The sequence below is a fragment of the Apium graveolens genome, chromosome 2 (genome assembly GCF_009905375.1).
Source record: "Apium graveolens cultivar Ventura chromosome 2, ASM990537v1, whole genome shotgun sequence".
Classification (NCBI taxonomy): Eukaryota; Viridiplantae; Streptophyta; class Magnoliopsida; order Apiales; family Apiaceae; genus Apium; species Apium graveolens.
This window is the reverse complement of record NC_133648.1, coordinates 3,332,652-3,355,027: the sequence shown is the minus strand read 5'-3', so window position 1 is coordinate 3,355,027 and position 22,376 is coordinate 3,332,652. Positions and strand designations below refer to the sequence as shown.

The following is a 22,376-nucleotide window of genomic DNA, read 5'->3' as shown; positions in this document are numbered from 1 at the left end:
AACTGAGAAACCAAAAGCTTTTTTACTCTGTGAAAATGTTCACCAGCCTTAATAATAAACTAAAACGATTACAAGATTATATAGAAGAAACCCATATGTAGATGGATGCTAAAAATCAGCAGCAAGATCCTAAAATCATGCTAACAACCAGCTGACCAAATCAAACTATTAAATAACTAGATACCACAACTGTACTCGATCAACTTATTCAGACACCAAGATTAGATTACCAAAAATTTCCAACACATTCCCCCCCTAATCTAAGCTTGCTTATCCAGGTTCTTGATTCCCAGGAGTTTCCTCATTTCTGCAAATTTCGCTGCTGCCATTGCCTTAGTGAGAACATCTGCACATTGCTTACTCGAATTGATATGCTTGATCACAATTTCCCCACGATCCACACATTCACAGATGAAATGATATCGCACATCTATGTGTTTACTACGCCCATGAAAAAGAGGATTCTTTGCCAAATCTATGGCTGATTTGTTGTCAATGTACAGCATCACTGGTCCCGGATTTATATCAACAATATGACTTAATAATTTCTGCAACCAGATGCCTTGACACGCTGCTGCAGTTGCAGCCATGAATTCCGCCTCACACGTCGACAGTGCTACACATCTCTGCTTTTGCGAAATCCATGTTATCAAATTTTCATTTAGGTAAAATGCCATTCCACTGGTACTTCTCCTATCAGTACAACTGCTCGCATAATCACTATCAGAAAACCCTGTCAACAAATGGTTTCCCGACCCCTTTGCGTATCTCAGTCCGTATTCCAACGTGCCTTTTATATAGCGTAGAACTCGTTTCGCAGCATTTCAATGTAGAACAGTTGGTTTCTCCATAAACCGACTTATTAACCCCACGACGAAAGCAATGTCAGGCCAGGTGTGCACCAGATATCGTAGTCCACCCACTAAACTTCTGAACGTGGTCGAGTCAACTGGTTTTCCTGTTTCATCTTTATGCAACACAACCTTGGGATCCATAGGATAATTCGTTTCATTACAGTCTAGCATACCTGCTTTTTCCAACAGTTTCTTAGCATACGCAGTCTGCTTCAGTTCTATGCAATCCCTTCGTTGCTCTACCTCTATACCGAGGTAGTAAGTCAGTTTGCCCATATCACTCATTTCAAACTCATCATGCATTTGTTTCTTGAACTCGAATATATTAGCAACATTTGTTCCCGTTACCAATAAATCATCAACATACACCCCTACGATTAATGACTCATTTCCTTCCCTTTTAGTGTACACGGCATGTTCATACGGACACTTTGAAAACCCTACTTTCTCAAGAAACTTTTTCAAACGTGCATACCAGGCTCGTGGAGCCTGTTTCAACCCATACAAAGCTTTCAACAATTTATAAACCTTGTGTTCTTCGTTTTCCTTTTCATAGCCTTGTGGTTGTTTTACATACACCTCCTCATATATATCACCATTCAAGAAGGCTGATTTAACATCCAAGTGATGTACCTCCCATCCATTTTGTGCAGCCAAAGCTAGTAAGAGTCGTACTGTTTCGAGTCTCGTGACCGGAGCAAATGCCTATTCAAAATCAATTCCTTATTTTTGAACATATCCCTTCGCGACAAGTCTCGCTTTATACTTTGTAATTACTCCATTTGCGTCCCTTTTAATCTTATATACCCATTTCAGTCCGATGGCTTTATGACCTGGTGGTAACTCAGTCAACACCCAGGTTTTATTTTTCTCGATCGACTCCAGTTCATTAATCATAGCCTTCTTCCACTCAACTTCTTGGTTTGCTTCATCAAAGTTGCTGGGCTCCTCAATACTCAGCAGTAACAAGTCATCTGCAATTTCAATTTGTTCTGTGTCGTCATAAATCTCACTCAATAACCGAAAGTTTCGAGGTGCACTGTTGGTGGTTGAACCTGTGATCGAACCAGCACTGTCTTCACTTGCATTTAACTCTGAATTCTGATTGTGACTTGCTTGAACTGGTGTAAGTGGCTCATGTTCTTCAGTACCAGTTTGCGAGCTTTCCTGGTAAGCACTTTCTTGGTGAACATTATGAATCGTGATAGTGCCACCACTCCCAACAGTTTCAGGGAAATTTAATTCCGTATCTTCTGGCGCCTTCCAATTCCAAAACTCCCTTTCGTTGAACACTGTATCTCTACTAATGTGCAAAGTGCCGCTGTTAGGATCAAACAACCGACTAGCCTTAGTTCCCGGTTCTTTACCCAAATACACCACAGCCTTACTACGATCATCTAACTTGCTCGTATACACTGATGGAATCTTCATATACACAATGCATCCAAACACCTTAATATGGCTCATGTCAGGCTTGTGTCCACTCCAAGCTTCATATGGAGTTCTTCCCTTCAATATTTTAGTTGGTAAACGGTTTAACACATGGACTGAATGTCGCACTGCCTCACCCCACATATAAGATGGCATATTAGAGCCTCTTAGCAGACTTCTTGTCATCGCAACTACTGTACGGTTTCTTCGCTCCACAACTCCATTTTGTTGTGGAGTGTATGGAGTTGTAAATTGTCTCTGAATACCTACTTCTTCACAATAAACTCGAAACTCTTGACTACAAAACTCTCCTCCTCTGTCAGTACGCAGAATTTTAATTTTACTTCCAGTTTCTTTTTCAACTAATGCTTTGAATTTCTTAAAAACTTCAAACGCATTACTTTTCAGTTTAAGCATATAAACCCACATCTTTCGGGTGCAATCATCTACAAACAGAAGAAAGTATCGATTACCTGCCAAAGTTGAGGGAGAAATTGGTCCGCATATATCAGCATAGATCAACTCCAATGGTTTCTTAGCAATGAACATTGCCTGAGATGGGAATGGTTTGCGTGCATGTTTTGACATTAAACACCCCTCACACTTCCTTGTTGGTTGTACAAATTTAGGAATTCCCAAGGCCATTTCCTCCTTTGACATTAGCTTCATTGCTCTGAAGTTGACATGTCCAAGTCTATTGTGCCACAACCATGTTTCTTCCTCCACCTTAGACAATCCACATTCAGGTTGAATCTCCTCAAGGCTTATCTTATAAAGTCTGTTTGCAGACCTCCTCACTCTTATTAGTAATGCTCCTTCCTTATTGTAGATCCTCAACTGATCCTCTTCCAACACTACCTTGCTTCCTTCCTCTGCCAATTGTCCCAAGCTCAAAATATTATTGCACAGGGTCGGTATATAGTACACATCTTTCAGTTTTCATTCCTTTCCATTCTTACATAGAAATGAAATCACTCCTTTACCACGAATGGCCACTGTGGATCCATCCCCAAACCTCACCTGTCCCGTGACTGTTTGATCTAGTTTCTTGAATTTTCCTCGATCTCCTGTCATGTGTTGGCTAACACCGTTGTCAAGATACCAGACCTGTGACATCTTGGCCTCTTCACTGCGTTTACTGAGCATAAGATCCACATTTTCTTCATTCAATAACACCATGTCTGTATGTTTATCTTCGCACTTCATCAACAATAAAGCAGGCTCATCCTCTTCAGCCTGAGTCGTGTTTACCTCTTGCTTTTGTTCCCTGTCTCTCCGAGGCTTTTTACATTCATACGCATAATGACCGTATGCTCCACAATTATAACACCTTACAGTGCTTTTGTCGCGGTTCCCACGCCCGCCATTCCTTGCCCATCGATTTTTCTGTGTTCTTGAATTCTCACCTCTGTTCTTATTTGTCTTGCTCATCCACTCTTCTTTAGTCAACAATAGTTTTTCACTCGAGTTCTCTCTCCTTGTCCATTCCTCCTCAGTAAGCATCAGTTGTCCTCCTCCATTGTCACTTTGTCCTTTAATTCGCTCCTCATGTGCCTTAAGCGAACCAAATGCCTCCTCGGCCGTCATCTTGTCAAAATCCCCAAATTGTTCAATGGTAGACACAATTTGCAGATACTTGCTTGGCATTGCACGAAACAATCTCTTCACCACATAACTCTCAGATATCCCCTCACCCAGAGCACGGATGTTGGTCACTAGACCATTTAGTTTCATACAAAAATCTTCTAATTGATCCGAGTCCTTCATTCTCAGAGTTTCAAACTCGCTTTTAAGCGTTTGAATCTTGGCTTTCTTTACGCGATCTGCACCTTGACACATAATTTTTTTGCTTCCCACGTTTCTCTTGCAGTCTCCTTTTCTGCCACAGACAAAAGTATATCCTCAGGTATACTTTGGTAAATTGCAGCGAGTGCGATCTGATCCTGCTTCTCGTCAAATGTTGATTTTTCTCCTTCGCTGATTTCTACAGCTTTCCACACACCATGTGCTTTCATAAAGGCCTTCATTTTCATGGCTCAAGCGGTATAATTACCCCTGGTTAACATAGGATAACTTAAACCGAGTGAACCCTCCTTCACCTTTGTTTTCTCTTCGGCCATTCTTGGCATATACTTGGGCATACAGCGTTAATATCAAGCTCTGATACCAGATATTGGTTAAACACCTGCTATAAATATAGATATGAACTGTATGTGTAAACTGAGAAACCAAAAGCTTTTTTACTCTGTGAAAATGTTCACCAGCCTTAATAATAAACTAAAACGATTATAAGATTATATAGAAGAAACTCATACGTAGACGGATGCTAAAAATCAGCAGCAAGATCCTAAAATCATGCTAACAACCAGCTGACCAAATCAAACTATTAAATAACTAGATACCACAACTGTACTCGATCAACTTATTCAGACACCAAGATTAGATTACCAAAAATTTCCAACACCTTATGTGCGAGTAAGATGGTGAATTATTATGCACAGCACTGGTAAGTGGTAAGTAAGGAGGAAAGTTGGTGTTTCCATGATGTGACTGGGTTCTTAACTTCTTATCTTCTTCGGTCTGTCTGTCACCTCTTCTCTTTCTTTTTCTACTGCAAGAAGCCAGTTGCAGACTTGCAGTCCAAGTTCTCATTGACTCGCAGTTGACCCCTAATAAAACCATTTTGTTCTTTTAGATCAAACCTTAATTTTGAAAATTTATAATTTATCAACTCAAGAATTTCATTATAATTTCCAATCATATGTATAAATCAATCAATCATCAATATACTTGCATAAAAGAGAAAACAAAGACATTTACATAGTACTGTCAATGGATCGGATCACCCTTAATACATATCCTGATCCATTTATTTTTATCGGATTCTGATCAAATCATAGTTGAATTTTTTAAAGCATGATCCATATCCTGATCCGTAGAATTGTCGAATTGGAACTCCGCTCCGTTATATTTAGAAAAAAGGTTACATTTATAATATGTTAAAATTACTAATAATAACTATTCATAAAATTAAAATGCAGAAAGAAGTAAGCTGTTATTGAAAACAGCCTAGTATTTGCTCCAGTACAGCAAGATGCAAATTAACAGAAGCATAGCCTTAATTCTTGTACTAAAGGACAAATGTGTATTCTAATTAGCAAAAAAATGTGCATTCTTAAGTAAATTATTTTGACAGTACTAAGCTAACTATCCCCTAAATTTAGGTAAAGTGGAAATTAATAAATCCGTAATAGTCAACCAATACCAATGTCACAAAATGCTACACAAGGAACAAAACGGTCAAGCTACATTATGTCTCCCCACCCCAATAAATCCAAGCCCAATTGCTAAATGGTCTTACTAATTTTTTATATTTCTTGTATTCTATATTTTTTATTCTTATACATATATATGGGTTACTATAATAAAAACCAATTTAGAATAAAACTAGAAATCAAATAATTTTTTTTTAAACTAATTCGAAATATAACACATATGGTATGCAAATCGATCGTTGAAAGATTTAGAAAAATATACTGAAATCGAATTTTTAAAAAAACTTACGGTTTGACAGTAAAATCAAATTAAAAACGGAGGGGAAAAACTGAAATTGGGTGTGGGAGAGTGTAAATTAGTTGGGTGGGGTGATTTATGTGGACCATTGGATTATGTAGATCTAATAGCTTAGATTGGTTTATAGTTTCTATTTAAATTTTAGTTTGTATTTGATCATTCCCCTAAATATATATATTTGGATCACATTATTTACAGATTAGATCTTATTAAATTCATATTCTATACATATTGGATCGGATTTTTTTCGGAACGGATTTTTTTTGGATCGGGTTTTTTTAAGTGATCCATATCTGCTCCATTGGCTCTAGTTTATGTGGCTCTTTAGATCGGATATCCAAATGGATCGGATATCCGATCCATTGACAGCCCTAGTTTATGTGGCTCTTTAGATCGACTCATTCTTTTTTTTTAATTTTCTCATTTTTTGAATTAAATTACTAAAAATTATAATTACCCTATACTCTTCTAAACTTTCGGTCAAAAAATTAATATTATGAAAAACTACAAATACATTTTTATTCTTCTAAACTTTCTATTCATGTCAAATAAAATTAATCTTGCACAACAAGTCTTATATTCTTTTTAAATTTCTCTTAAAGTCAAATAAAGTTAATTTTACATAACAAGCCAAAAAATAATTATATAAAACATGTTTATGAATTTATTATTAGGGAAGAGTTTATACTTATGGACAATAGCTGTAACAATGGTGAATCACGCCCTTCCATCTTTAGTATTATTTTGTTCGGTGAATTAAGATTGTTGTTTTGTTGTTAAGATTGTTCTTGTATTTATTATTTAATGTGATCGATCATGAATACGCAGGTCAATCAGATTTATGAATGTCAGGAGTATGACGCTAAAATGTGAGATTTATAAGACCGCTGTGAAATGCAGTTTACTAGACATTATTTTAAAATCAAGAGTTCTTATAGGAAGAAAATCGTAGAAGAGTTCAGAAAAAGTCGGTGATTTTGCTCCAAAATTATTATTCAGAATGACCAACACGAAACCGAAAATTTCAATTTAAAAGCACGTTTATAAGTTCACAAATACACCACTTTTGGGTTTCAACTGCCCAAAATTCGCAGAGACCGAAGGAACTGCCCAAAATACCCACAAAATACGCATTTAGAGGGTGTTTTTAAAGGTACATGTGTAATAACCACGATTTTTGTAATTATAGATATTTATACTTTTGGCATTTTAATTGTTTGTTTACATAAGAAACTAATATTTTATTATATAGATTAGTTACAGGTTGTGAAAACTTATATTTGTATGTTAAAAATTTAAACATGTCTAGTTATCTAAATCATTTAAGGTTAAAAAAACTCTTTTATTTATATGTGCATAATTTTAATTTAATATATATTTCTTTTATGATTAGAATTTAAAAATAGGTGTAGTTATGTTAGGTGCACTTATGTTATGTTGTGTGTGTATATATTAGTACGTATTATGTGTATTTTAAAAACTCGGTTAAACACTACATGTTAACAAACAAATACCAATGTTTGTTTAAATTTGTGATCACGTATCCACTAACCCATTTAATCGGAGTACTAGTTGAACCGACTTGTGTATAAATAGGCTATTAGCATATCATTTATCTTTATATAACATCTTCTATTTTCAGGTAAGTCCTATTTCCCATTTTTTTTACTTATGTGTTTTACATATTTACTGCATACTTCTATATATATATAATTAAATTACATTTTTGTGAACTTATTTATGAATACTCTAATTCACTTGTTATTAGTTTATTTTATTATTTAGTTTCATGGTTATGTGTATAAAACTATAACTTACACAATTTAATCATTTTAGTTTGCGGTTGATTATTTTTTTTTTAGTCAACAATCACCATGTTTTTAGTAAATATTTAATGCATGAATTTATGTTTTAATTATGTGTTTTGTGCATGCATAATAATTCATGTGTTATATGTTAAATATATGTTTGATTTAGATATACATTTTTATAAGTAAACCTATTAAATATATGCTCATGTATTAAACTGGTTATACGTATTTTGTATAATGATATTTTCACATGTAAGGTTGTGAAAATTTTCACTTGCTTATTTTAAGGATATGTTACATATTTTATTTATTTTGTTATTTTATTTTAAGGATTATATATATAGTAAATATTGAATGTACATCTATTTTATTCTGAATTTAAATAGTTTACATAGACTTGATTTATTATATATATAATGTATTTACGTGTCATAGTTTTTTTATTTGTCGGTATACTATTTTGAACTATTATATTAAAATGGTCGTATTTATATGTCAATATGGATTTTTTTTTGTTACTTGTACTGACATTTAATTATTATTGTGGGTTAAGTTTTATAAGTTAAAGTTTGATTAGCTTAGTGTCATACACATGTTAACATTCTGATTATTATATTAAGTATGCATGTGCGTATGTCTAGGTTCATTTTGGCAACATAATTTGGGAGATATTGCTATTAAGGTAAGTTAAGTTTTCACATTTTTATTTTTATTTGAAATCTTTTAAATATTTTTGCACTGCTTTTGTTTTAAAATTTATGGATCAAATACTCTGTTTTAGAAATAAAAATTATCAGTAAGCTCTGACTTATGAACCGATTAGTAATTACGTATAATTCTGGAACTAGCGTTTGATACCTTACTAGGGAGTGTTACTTCTTATGATGCCTTCGGGAGCGCATACTCTATGATACCTTAGTAAAGGGCGCATTATTGACAGAAATTATGAATTTTTGATACTGTATCACCAGGTATTTGTGGCCTTAGCGAGCTGTGTAATTAAATTATATTTTATGTCATATAGATTTGTGGACAATGATTTTGGTTTTATGAAATTATGATACTTGATTCACTAGTGTAGAATTGTTTTCTTGTTGGACTCTTGGCTCATTACTTACAAATTTTCAGGTGTTTCGCTTTTGGAACATCTTAAAGGTGTACTTGATTTGACCTTATTTTGGAATAATGTTTTAGTGATTATGTTATATTTGTTTTGGAGATGTGTCTCCCAGGATTTACTTTATTTTCATCTATATAATGTTATTTATGTTTGGGATTAAAAATCATGTAAAGTTATTTGAGGCTTATTTTAAGCATGAATAAAATTTGGGTTTTAGTTTAATATTTAAGTATATTGTATTGTCTGAAAAGTCGAGGTATTACAATATGTGTATTTAATATTATTTTAATAGGATATACATTGTTGAAATGCGTGTGCGGAAAAATAAAATAAAAACATACGCATTATCTTCTTGCGCATTCTTTGTTAACATATAAAAAACTAAATACACATCTATTATTTGTTAACATATAAAAAACTAAATATGCATCTCTTATATATATATTCGGTGGGTAGTTTAGGCAGCCTTCAGTTTTTATAATAGAACCCAAAGAATAATCAAATAATTATCCTGAACAAATCGGCACTGATTAAAGACAAAATGCCGAATTTAATTGAAACAACTGAATTAAACATCCTAAGAACAACGCGATAAATAAAAACCTAATATTTTGAAAAATAACCTAAATATTACAAGTTAGATAATTAAAATGTTAGATATATAATAAGAGTATTATTTCAAGTTATGATGATATATGTAAATTATTTTAAATAATTTTTTTTCAAAAACTATTAAGATTGCACTAGGAGAGTAAATGAGTAACAAAATGAAGGAAAAAAGAACTTTTTAACGCAAAGAGAATGAAACAAAATTCAGTACGAAACATATTTTTATGAAACTTATTTTTAACATATAGATGAATTTACGAACAACTTAACAGTCAGAAAATTAGTTGATTTGCGACTCTTGTTCAATCACCTCAGAAATATTCGTAAATGTTAATTTTTGTTATTTTAGAAAAGATTTTGTCAAACACAAGATATATAATATTATAATATACATGACATATGACATGTAATTTTAAATTTTTCGTATCAATTATCACGTAATTAATCTCAATAGACAAAATAATCAAATAAACAATTTCTAAAAAGAATTTCATGTCGCGCGTAACGCAATTTATGTCCCAATTTGAATTTAATAGACGAGAAATGTAGGTAAAACAACGGGTCGGATTTGGATCGGGTATTGTGAAATCCAAATCAAAATATCTTCGGGTTTATCTAGGGATGACAAATTAATCCGATCCGACGGATATCCGATCCGAAACCCGAAATTTTGAATATACCGAACCCGAAGTTTTGAATTTGGAATTAGATTTGGATTTCAACTATATCGAACCGATACCTGATCTGAAATCAGAAATCTAATCCAAACTCGAAATCCGATTAAAATCCGCCACATGTATTATAGATTATATATAATATTTTAGATGTAATACATATAATTTATATATTGTTATTGTATTATTTGAGTAATAGTATATTGTTATCAAGATTGTCAACACTATTTAGTGAATTATCACTTTTTATTTCAAAATCAGCTTTTATTATGTAAGATGTATTTTTTTTAATCGCAGTTAACCCACAACCGCTATCATTCGGGTGCACACTGGGTAAACCCTACGGGCTCACGTAATAGCCTCAAATCACGTGAACCAAGTTAAACCGTATTTAAGATATATTTATAAAAAACTAATTTGTGATAAAATACTAAATATTATGTTATCAACATATATTAGATATTACTCACCATGTCAACCCGCAATATAATCTGTTTAACTACTTATTAGTTAATGTATTTTAATTCTAGATACCATATAAATATAATTAGCAGTATTTGTATGTTTAAATAATATTAAAACTTGATATATTATACATAATTTTGGATACCCGAAAAATACCCAATCCGATCCGAAATTCGACGGATTTGGATTTGGATAACCCGAAAATATTTGGATTTGAATTTTACAATACCCGATCTGAACCCGACCCGTTGTCATCCCTATGTTTATCCAATTTCGTCGGATTCTGCGGATAGAGTATTTTTTGGGTATCAAAGATTATGAACAATATAGTCAAATTTAATATTATTTATACATGCAAACACCCTTAATTATATTTAAATATTAGCTAAAATAAAAATACATTAATTAATAAGTAGCCAAACCTGTTAAAATACATAATATTTAGTATTTTATCACAAATAATTTTTTGTTGTAAGTATTCGAAAATTATAACTTAAAAAAATTGATAATAAAATAAAGTTATAATTCATTAAATAAGCATGACAATCTTGACATTAATTTACCACCACTCAAATAATACATTAAAAATATTTAAATTACATGTTTAGATCTAAAATATAACATATAATTTATTATTTATGTGTGGGTTTCAATCGGATTTCGGGTTCGGATCAGGGTTGAGTTTGGATTAGGTTTCGGATTTCGTATTGGATATCGGTCGATATTATTGGAAACCAAATTCCATTCCAAAAATTTGAATTTGATATATCCAAAATTTCGTATTTCGAATTGGTTATCCGTCAGATCGGATTAATTTGCTATCCACGGAGAAATAAGGGGCCTGTTTGGTAGATAGGATTTAAGCTACTTATTCAATTTTAAGCCCGTAAATATTTATTTACGAGTGTTTGTCGGCTCAACTAAGTTGAATTTGTAACTTATAAATTAATAAGTTGAATGAGCGACGACATACTTTTTCTCTACTTATTTTGATTTTTTATTTTTATTAACTTTTATTTTAAAATATTTTTTTTAATTTAAAATTCACGAATTATGATATTTATATTTCAAAATAATTTATTTTAGTTCATTTAAGTAAATAAAATTTTAACTTATAAGTAAAACTATCCAAACACTTATTTGATTTATTATTATTCATTAATTTATGAGTTATAGTTCATTTATTAATTTTAAGTTATAAGTTAATTATTTTAAGATTTCCGAAACCATCTCACGCTGACATGCCACTGTGTAAATAAGTGATTAAAAACAAGATTTATCTTAGTGTAAATATGCATTAATTGCATAGGGATAGTTGTACTCCCTACGTCCCAAAATGATATTCCCATTTTAACTTTTTGTGTTGTTTATGGTAAATGATTGATTACTAATTTATGTATAATTTATAATATTAAACACAGTCATTAGTGATTTTGTTAGATTCGTATTTATGAGTATTTTAATACAATGAAGTTTTTATATTTAATACTAATACAAAATTAAAGATATTAACAATTAAAAGTGTGCATGCATTGACAAACGTGTACAACCCTGATAAGAAACGTTTTTTAGGGATGAAATGAGTAGTAGTTAAGAAAATAAGAAAAAAGAAGTGAGTGGGTCCGGGAGGAAAGCAAAAGAATATCTGTAGAAACACAACCAAAATCTGAACTTCCGCTTGCTGTGTTTGTGCAATCCCAGTGTGTTCTGTTCTGTAGTGCATTATACAAACACATACACATTTATTCATTTTATTTACTCCCTTTCTAAACCCCTCACCCCCTCTCTCTCAAATCCTTTCTTGCTGTATCTTTCACACCCTCTGTAGGATTCATTCTCCAGTTCAGGTATATACACATTATACTCCTCTCTCTCTCTCTCTCGCTCTCTCTCTCTCTCTCTCGCCCTCTCTCTCCCCTCTCCCCCCCTCCCGCCCTCTCTCCCTCTCTCCCCCCCTCCCGCCCTCTCCCCCTCTATTATTTTTTCTTTATGAATCTTAATGCTTTTAATTTACATTTTCTCTGAAGATTTTTATATTAAATTTTGAGTTTGTGTATATGATTCTGTATCCCTCTGGTTCTCATTTTACAGTCTAGATATGCTCTTCTGTTCTTTTTCATTATTTTGTTGTTCATTAGGCTTACCAAACAAAAAATAATAACATTTTTTGATGTTCTTATTGTTGCCTCTCATTTTTCTGTGATTTTTGTGATATAAATTGCTCAGTATTTCTCAAACATTACTAGGATATGTTTATTTAGGGATTTTTTTTGCCTCAGCCTGCTATTTTATGTATGATGCTGTAATTAACATCTAGGATTTATATCTTTCTTTGCTTTGTGATTTTCCTTTTTATTTATTTTTAGTCCTAAATGGATGTGTAGGTAGCTGGACAGCTCAAATTTTAGGCTCTTGAGTAATTTGGAAATATTAGTATCTGGAGCAGAGCTAGCCATAGCTTAGACTTGAATCTCACTATTTTCAGTTTCGTAAATTTTGGTGATTTGAGCAACTAAAATGCAGAGACCTCCATATGAAGATTTTTCTCTTAAGGAGACCAAACCCCACCTTGGTGGTGGAAAGGCCACCGGTGATAAGCTCACAAGCACCTATGACCTTGTCGAGCAAATGCAATACCTCTATGTTCGAGTTGTAAAAGCTAAAGATTTACCTGCTAAGGATCTTACCGGTAGTTGTGACCCTTATGTTGAAGTTAAGCTAGGAAACTACAAGGGCACGACACGGCATTTTGAGAAGAAATCAAATCCGGAATGGATGCAGATTTTTGCCTTTTCCAAGGATCGGATTCAGGCCTCTGTGCTGGAAGCCACTGTGAAAGACAAGGATGTTATAAAGGATGATTTCATGGGCCGGGTTCTGTTCGACCTCAATGAGGTCCCTAAGCGAGTTCCTCCTGATAGTCCTCTCGCTGCACAGTGGTACAGACTCGAAGATAGGAATGGGAATAAACATAAGGGAGAGCTTATGTTGGCTGTTTGGTGGGGTACTCAAGCTGATGAAGCATTTCCTGAAGCATGGCATTCAGATGCTGCAACTGTTTTGGGTGCTGACAGTCTTTCCAGCATCCGCTCAAAAGTGTATCTCTCACCTAAGATTTGGTATCTCAGAGTTAATGTGATTGAAGCTCAGGACTTGATGCCCACTGATAGGACAAGGTTCCCGGATGTTTTTGTGAGGGCTATTCTTGGAAATCAAGCTCTTAGAACTAGAAATTCTATGACCAAATCAATTAATCCTATGTGGAATGAGGATCTAATGTTTGTAGCAGCAGAACCGTTTGAAGAGCCCTTAATTTTGAGTGTGGAAGAAAGAGTTGCGCCCAACAAGGAAGAAGTTTTAGGACGCTGTGCTATTCCTTTACAGTATGTGGACAGGAGGTTAGATAATAAACCCCTAAATACTAGGTGGTATAATCTTGAAAAGCATGTCGTTATTACCGAGGGGGACAAGAAGAAGGAGTTTAAATTTTCCAGTAAGATTCATATGAGAATCTGTTTGGAGGGTGGTTATCATGTTCTGGATGAATCTACGCACCACAGTAGCGATCTTAGACCGACTGCAAAACAGCTGTGGAAGTCCACCATCGGGGTTCTTGAGGTGGGGATTTTGAATGCGCAGGGACTATCACCAATGAAAACAAAAGATGGCAGAGCAACAACTGATGCTTATTGTGTTGCCAAGTACGGGCAGAAGTGGGTTCGTACAAGGACAATCATAGATAGTGCTGCTCCCAAGTGGAACGAGCAGTATACCTGGGAGGTTTTTGATCCGTGCACTGTTATAACTATTGGAGTGTTTGATAACTGTCATCTTCATGGCGGGGATAAGGCTGGAGGAGCAAGAGATTCACGGATTGGAAAAGTAAGAATTCGCCTTTCTACTCTTGAAACAAATAGAGTTTACACACATTCATATCCGCTTCTGGTTTTACATCAAAATGGTGTAAAGAAGATGGGCGAAATTCATCTGGCTGTGAGATTTACCTGCTCTTCTTTGCTGAATATGATGAATATGTACTCACAACCACTGTTGCCAAAGATGCATTACGTCAATCCATTAACTGTTAGTCAGCTTGATAGCTTGAGGCACCAGGCCACTCAAATTGTCTCCATGAGACTTAGTCGTGCAGAGCCACCTCTGAGAAAAGAGGTGGTGGAGTATATGCTAGATGTTGGATCTCACATGTGGAGTATGAGAAGAAGTAAAGCTAATTTCTTTAGGATTGTGGGAGTTTTTGGTGGACTTATTGCTGTTGGCAAATGGTTTGATCAGATATGTAACTGGAAGAACCCCATAACCACTGTTCTTATACACATCTTATTCTTAATACTGGTACTATATCCAGAACTTATTCTACCAACCATTTTCCTCTACCTTTTCCTGATTGGAGTTTGGTACTATAGATGGAGGCCAAGACATCCTCCTCATATGGACACACGCCTCTCTTGTGCTGATAATGCACATCCTGATGAACTGGATGAGGAATTTGATACATTTCCTACTTCACGTTCTGCTGAAACTATTCGGATGAGATATGATCGGTTGAGAAGTATTGCTGGGAGGATACAAACAGTGGTCGGTGACTTGGCAACTCAGGGGGAGAGGCTACAATCTTTGCTAAGCTGGAGAGATCCTAGAGCTACTGCCCTGTTTGTAATTTTCTGCCTGGTTGCAGCTATCGTTCTTTATGTCACTCCTTTCCAAGTTGTGGCGCTTCTTACAGGATTGTATGTGCTAAGACATCCAAGGTTCCGTCACAAGCTTCCTTCTGTGCCGCTTAATTTTTTCAGGAGATTGCCAGCAAGAACTGATTGCATGTTATGATCAGGCACTAATTGTTATTAGCTTGCGGTGTTTGTTGTTGGCTCGTTTTGTCATTTCAGTCCGAGAATATATAGGAACGGATGAAGCTTCTGAAACAATCAGCCCTACTTGGTCCTTTTAATGTTGTGTAAGATACTCTTGTGAAACTAGTTGGTTTATGGGTTTTTTCTTGTCTTCCTTGATACTCCAGTTTAAAAGACTGATTCTGCAGCAAAACCATCTTTTTAATTTAATGTCGGAGATTTGTCGTGCTATAATTATTCTGTTTTGAGCATCTCTACCGTGACGCTCTGACGCTCTCAATATGGTAGTTATATGGTAATTAGATGTGTTGGTAATGCAGGTTTCATTAGTTTAATGCGCTGATAAGTAGTATTCTGAGACGCAGCCTCCTTAATCATATGGCAGCTGTTTAAAATCTTACTATTGTTTCTTCTTCTAGTCTGCATTATTTCTAGTTTTTTAGTATCCTCTTCATTGTGCCAGGCCAAGTTTATGCTTACAACTTTAACCAAACGAATGCAGTCTCTGTCTCTAGTCTCTACCTTCAATGTCCGGTTCATCTAAAACTCTAACGTATGAGAGGAAGACCTCAATAGGATCATATATTTAATATTTTTTCTCACTCGAAGTCCATTTATGGGTCGAAGAGTGGCGCCCATCTTTGGGTATAAATTGCCTTTAGTGTCCATAATAAATTGTGAGAATGTTGCGGGTGGCTGAAAATCGAATCTTAGTTCTATGAGCCGGCCTAAACTCTGATACCATGTTGATGTTGAGTAACAATCTCATCTAAAACCTTAATGTATTAGAGAAATGCCCCAATAAGATCATATATTTAACATTCTAGTTGCCAAGCATCATCATGGTTTAAAAAATGTAAGCCCTATTTTTTTTATCATCCTAGATTCAATTTCAGGTGAATGCACCGATTTAAGCAGAAATCATGACGGTAGAATGTTATGCTAGCCCTCTTTAAAATTATTCAGAATCGCGCGAAAGCAGACACGGGATCGGATACCTGTCCTAAAAAAATAAAATCTAATAAATTGATAAGTTTAACATGGATGCTGATGATGAAAAATAAAATAAAAACTGAGGTAAATTTAGAAAGTTAGATACTCAGTAACCGGTAGTAGTAGATATAAATAAAATTCAATATACATAAAGCTGTTGTCCAAGGGAGCCATGTCATGGTTAGACGTGTCAAACAGTTGGAAGTTGCATGAATGGAAAAGAAAGTCCAATTTAAAATTTCCTACAAGAGCCACGTCATTGTTTTGACATGCTACGTGTCAAACATCTGGCAATTGCAAGGAGTAAGGTACATGAAATTGGTCAGGGGCATTTATGTAATTGGCACACCAAAACAAGGAAGGGAAGAGCAAAGCAAGCAGCCGCAGTGCAGTTGATTTAGACTGACTTGCAGGTCTTGGGTTGTTTTTCCGGATAACAACACAACAATTCTATTTTTAGAATGAGAGAGAGAGAGAGTCTAGAGATAAAGACCAAAAAGAAAATGTACATTTGAGAAAATTAAAGTTATTTCGAAGAAATAAAATACTCTCTCCGTGCCAAATAACTTGTTCATTTTAATTTTTACGCATATTTTATAGTATTTTGATTGCATATTTTTGTTGATTTTTTTTAAACTTTTTTATTTGTGAATAAAAATTTAAATCTTAAATTTTTATTCACAAAAAAATAATAAAAGGTCATTAACGAATTTACGTGATCACTGTATCTCAAATTATGTGAAAATTAAATTTGATAAGTAAATTGGGACGGAGATAGAGTATTTGTTCGTGTTACACGTATATATCTCTCTCAAACATTAAAATACTTAGAAAAATTAAACAAGCCGAGTCGAGTTCAGTTTCGCGAATAGGCTTCCTTGATCTCCACTTAGGCGCAAAAAAACAAATTCGAGCCGGGCGAGCTCGTGCTTGCTCGAATTACAATTAGGGATGACAATTTTACCCGACCCGTTTAGATTTATCTGAACCCGATTTTTTGGATTTGGATCAGTATCTGGATCTTATTTTTAGACCCGAAAGATTTTGGATCTGGATCTGGATTTGGATCTTAGGTATACCGAACTGATACCAAATCCGTTCCAAACCCGATCCGAACCCAAAATCCGAAAAAAAATCCGATAGCATATTCTTATCTTGCATAATTTTATAACAATATTACATGATATATATACATCAAATATTTAAATCTAATGTTTATAACCAGGATTTTGGATAATTTTTTATAGTTAAATTTATTATATTTGACGTTAATATATTGAATTATGTAAATATATAGTACTAGTTTTTTTTAGTTAAACAAACGCACACACGTGAGTCGAATTTTTAACCTACATTCAGGATAGTAAGACCTCGATCACGGTATAACCATTTATTGATAATATATAAAGTACTACTTTTGTATTCTTAACATTTTACATTTGTATAATAATTTAAATTTATTTATTTTTAGTTAATTACTTTTAAAATATCCGAATTAAACCCGAAATCAACTCGAAATCCGAAAAAAACCCGATTAATCGGATTTGGATCTTTGTTTTTAATATCCGGACCCGAATCCGATTCGAACCGAAAAATAACGGATCAAATTTGGATCTTACAAAACCCGATCCGATCCGACCTGCTGCCTTACAACTATATAATATATCGTAACATAAAATAAGAAAAAAATGTGATTTTTTTTTGAAAAAAAGGAGGAAGAAAACTTTGTTAGTCTAATGCATCTTTAGCAATAAATAAAAAGTTTAGACTCTTCTTCCTCTTTGTTATCGTCTATCTTCTCACCAAAAATGTTTGTTCAGTAGTGTAACAGACTCTGTCTGCATTCATTTATCCATTATATAATTAATGCACGGGGGTATACACTTTCAAAACTCGAGTTTTTCAGCTTGTTAGTTTCTGTAGATTTTTAGATAGATATGATCCATATATAATATAGATACAAATACAGCTAGATATAAAGCTTAGCATGCATCCGTTTCAACACCACTAGTATATATACACAAGTAGAACAACAGACCATAAGTATATAATCTAGTACTTGTATACAGTACTAGCTTATCTCCTTAGAAATATAAATATTGAAGAGAAATGGGGAGTCTGCAGCCAAGGAGCCTTCTTCAGTCCAATATACCAGCTTCTTCTTCTTCTGAGCAAGAAACCAAATTATTTTCTGCAGCAACTCATCATGCGAATGAAGGCGCTTCTACTTTGATGTCTGATTCCAACAAAAACCATCGTCATCATGATGAGTTTCATCATCAGATCTCGTATGGTCATGTCATGAATAATTCATCATCAACTCATAATAATCCACCTTCATCCAACTTCATGTATTCGTCTTTTTTAACACCTCATTCACTATATATGCGATCTGTCCGGTATATTAATTTTAACCATGTCATAATCTTTTGAACCTAATTTCAACTATTTTTTGTTGTGTTTGTGTGTGTGTGAGCAGAGGCAAAGATGGAGGAGGAGCTTATAATGATCTCGGGGAATTTGATCAAGCACTCTTTTTGTACCTTGATGGACAAAGCCCTAATTCTTCCTCTTCACTTCAACAACACAAAAGTCAGTTCATTTAGTACTCTCTCTCTCTCTCTCTCTCTCTCTCTCTCTCTCTCTCTCTCTCTCTCTCTCTCTCTCTCTCTCTCTCTCTCTCTCTCTCTCTCTCTCTCTCTCTCTCTCTCTCTCTCTCTCTCTCTCTCTCTCTCTCTCTCTCTCTCTCTCTCTCTCTCTCTCTCTCTCTCTCTCTCTCTCTCTCTCTCTCCCTTCCCCCCCCCTCCCTCTCCCGCTCCCCCCCCCTCCCCCCCCCCCCTCTCTCTCTCCCCCTCCCTCCCTCCCTCCCAGCTCACTCCCTGTAGAGAGTACTCTTTTAGGGTTTCTCAAAAACTGTAACATGGAAGTCTGGTAATTAATCTTCAGGGTCTAGTTGGAAATGTAACAAACATGCTCTGATCACTAAAATATTCTGCAGGCCCTTTCCGGGCAGCTTTTACAAATTAATTACTGAAACACACGCGCACACATATTAGTACAAAAACTGCAATTACTGCATCTTCTTTATTTTGGCATTTGGTTCCCATCAAGAGATACAAATATTGCATCCCACTTGAACTCATATTATACAGATAATCATATATATTCTCATAAGATTTATTAAAGAAGAAATAATTAATATTTAGAGGTTCGTGATTGTGATAACTAACTTAAATATATATTAGCAGGTGATGCTGGGATGAGACCTGCAACACTGAACATTTTCCCATCTCAGCCGATGCATGTGGAGCCATCATCATCAACAAAGGTTATTAAATTAACTTTTAAGTATGTATATCTATTAGTAACCAACTGCTAAAGATGTTTTATACATGCTACATCACTTTCTACATAGTGAAGTTGATTATATGTAAGAGTAATTAATTAACTATATTAGGAAGAAGAGGACATAATAATGAAATAATGGGTTTGTTATATGTTTGGCAGGTGAGTAATATGGGTTTGGTTAGCCCATCAAACGTGGGGTCTAAGAGACCATTATCAGAAACATCCATCGTGTCCTCCGACCAAAGAACTAGCGTTTTCAATGTAAGCGGACCTTCTTCCAGTGAGCCTCCACCGCCTACAGCAGTCAAGGTTAAGCCCTAGCTAGCTATAACCTTTTTGAACAGACAAAAACTCAATCATTATAGACTTGGTATATAAAATTGTTCTCACTGATTGTTGCAGCAAGAAGGAAACTCGAGTAGGGGTGCTACAAATTTGGAGCATGACCGACCTAGAACACCAGATGCTAAGGTGCCTGCCTGCCTGCTTCTTTATTTTCATTTGTAACTTAATTAATATTATATATATCTGTGTGAGTTGGTGGATGTATGAAATATTATGTGTTTGATCATGTACATATGTGAGAAGACACTGAGGAGACTTGCTCAGAATCGAGAGGCAGCTAGGAAAAGCAGGCTCAGGAAAAAGGTAAGCTAAATTTATTCAGCTTAAGATAGAATCATTAAATTTGATCATTCACTACTCACAAGCTAGCATTAACATTGTTTGACATAAAAAATGGCACAGGCTTATATTCAGCAGCTAGAATCCAGCAGGGTGAAGCTTACTCAATTGGAACAAGAAATTCAAAAATCAGCTAGAGCTCAAGTCAGTTCTTTTTTGTTCAATGAATTATATCAACCTTTTTAATTATAACAAGTACTAGCTTTATTGGTAGCAAATATTAAGTTTGATAATTAAGTGCAGGGATTTGCTACGGCTGGAAGTTCACTTGCAGGAGAACAAGGGTCACTTCCGCTTGGAATAGGCAACCTCAGCCCAGGTAGCTGCGACTTAATTTGAATATATTATTTAGTCATTTTAATTTACTTAAAATTATATTGTGTAAGATAATATTCATAATGAGAATAGTTTTAGATGCAGTGGTATTCGATATGGAGTACGCGAGATGGCTGGAAGAACATCAGAGGCTGATGTTTGAGCTGAGAGCAGCAATCCAAGAGCATTTGGGAGATAATGAGCTGCGGCTTTACGTGGAGAATTGTTTGTCTCATTTTAATGAGATAATGAACCTCAAGTGCATGATTGCTAAAACTGATGTCTTTCATCTCATTTCTGGTACTTGGAAAACTCCAGCTGAGCGTTGCTTCATGTGGATTGCTGGCTTCCGCCCCTCCGACATCATTAAGGTCTCTAAATAGCTTGTTTTCTTTCTATATCACATTAAAAGAAATGATAGTCTAAGTACTTTAAGATTTAGTAGTAGAAAGTAAGATAAATTAACATCTAATTACACTTCGATAAATAAATATCCTTGAGACTGAATAGTTTTACTCATTTATCGAGATTATTCATTTATTGAGGTTGACGTACATGTAACTCTGAGATTGTTGTGGATTATGCATGGTAGATGATCCCAAACCAGATTGAGGCATTGTCGGAACAACAGATGATGGGTATATATGGATTAACACAATCCACAATGGAGGCGGAGGAGGCGCTGTCACAAGGTCTGGATGCTCTAAATCAATCTATATCAGATGTCATGGCTTCTGATTTACTCACCTGTCCTGCAAACATGGGCAACTACATGGGACAGATGGCTCTGGCCATGGGAAAGCTCTCCACTCTTGAAGGCTTTGTGAGACAGGTATGTACATATATGATCACTCTTCGACTTTTCAATATTCCCTAAATTAGCTAGCAAGCAACAACTACTTCATAAACAATTACCCAACACTTGTTGGTGTAGTAGTATCTCCGTCACTCCCTTTATAAATATAAAGAAACGCATAGCAGTCCTTTTCTGCGGATCGTGTGTGTGTGTACGCATCGCAGGGTTTACGTTTATCATTGCCCCCATACAGTAGATGAGGTCACTGTTGTAACCGTTCATTTGACTTAATTATTAAACATCTCTGTTGGAACTTGGGACTGCACCAATTTCAGGAAGTTACACTTCTAACCTCCTAACAGAATAGGGCAGAAAATTAAAAGAGCCGTTTGAATCATGAAATTACAACCAACTGAATAAGGTTCTAACATATTTTTGTACTGAAACCTCGTTCGCATTCTCGTTAAACCATCTAAATGGCACTTATATTACTACCTCATCATATCTATATTTTATTTGCTCATTTAATTTTAATATACATTCATTACATGCTATGTACTTGCATTGCAGGCGGATGGTTTGAGACAGCAGACAATACATCGATTGCACCAGCTTCTGACGACTCGACAATCAGCCCAAGGATTGTTAGCAATTGCTGAGTACTTCCATCGTCTTCGCACCCTCAGCTCTCTTTGGCTGGCCCGACCTCGTCACGATTAACAACACAACCCTCCCCCGCCACCTCTCTTATTAGCCCTCAATCTCGATCATAGCTTCATATATGCATGTTTCTGAAGCATATACATATTATGTTCTGTTCTGTTGTAATATCTTC

General features: G+C 34.8%; 2 protein-coding genes across 5 annotated transcripts; both read left to right on the top strand.

Moving 5' to 3' along the window:
- Positions 1-12,191: 12,191 nt before the first annotated feature.
- Positions 12,192-15,639, top strand: LOC141706720 (FT-interacting protein 3-like). Its single transcript, XM_074509529.1, has 2 exons — positions 12,192-12,384; positions 12,922-15,639. The coding sequence occupies exon 2, from the start codon at positions 13,055-13,057 to the stop codon at positions 15,380-15,382; it is 2,328 nt and encodes a 775-aa protein (XP_074365630.1). The 5' UTR covers positions 12,192-12,384; positions 12,922-13,054; the 3' UTR covers positions 15,383-15,639.
- Positions 15,640-18,199: 2,560 nt separating this feature from the next.
- On the top strand, positions 18,200-22,367 carry LOC141706719 (bZIP transcription factor TGA10-like). 4 transcript variants are annotated; one of them, XM_074509528.1, is made up of 11 exons: positions 18,200-18,686; positions 18,878-18,990; positions 19,647-19,726; positions 19,906-20,055; positions 20,149-20,217; positions 20,335-20,394; positions 20,494-20,574; positions 20,674-20,749; positions 20,839-21,116; positions 21,338-21,577; positions 22,112-22,367. In XM_074509528.1, the coding sequence occupies exons 1-11, from the start codon at positions 18,508-18,510 to the stop codon at positions 22,259-22,261; spliced, it is 1,476 nt and encodes a 491-aa protein (XP_074365629.1). In that variant the 5' UTR covers positions 18,200-18,507; the 3' UTR covers positions 22,262-22,367. The 4 variants fall into 4 exon arrangements, with proteins under 4 accessions (XP_074365629.1, XP_074365628.1, XP_074365626.1 ...); XM_074509527.1 differs by having other exon boundaries at positions 18,200-18,749; positions 20,851-21,116; XM_074509525.1 differs by having other exon boundaries at positions 18,200-18,749.
- Positions 22,368-22,376: the final 9 nt, after the last annotated feature.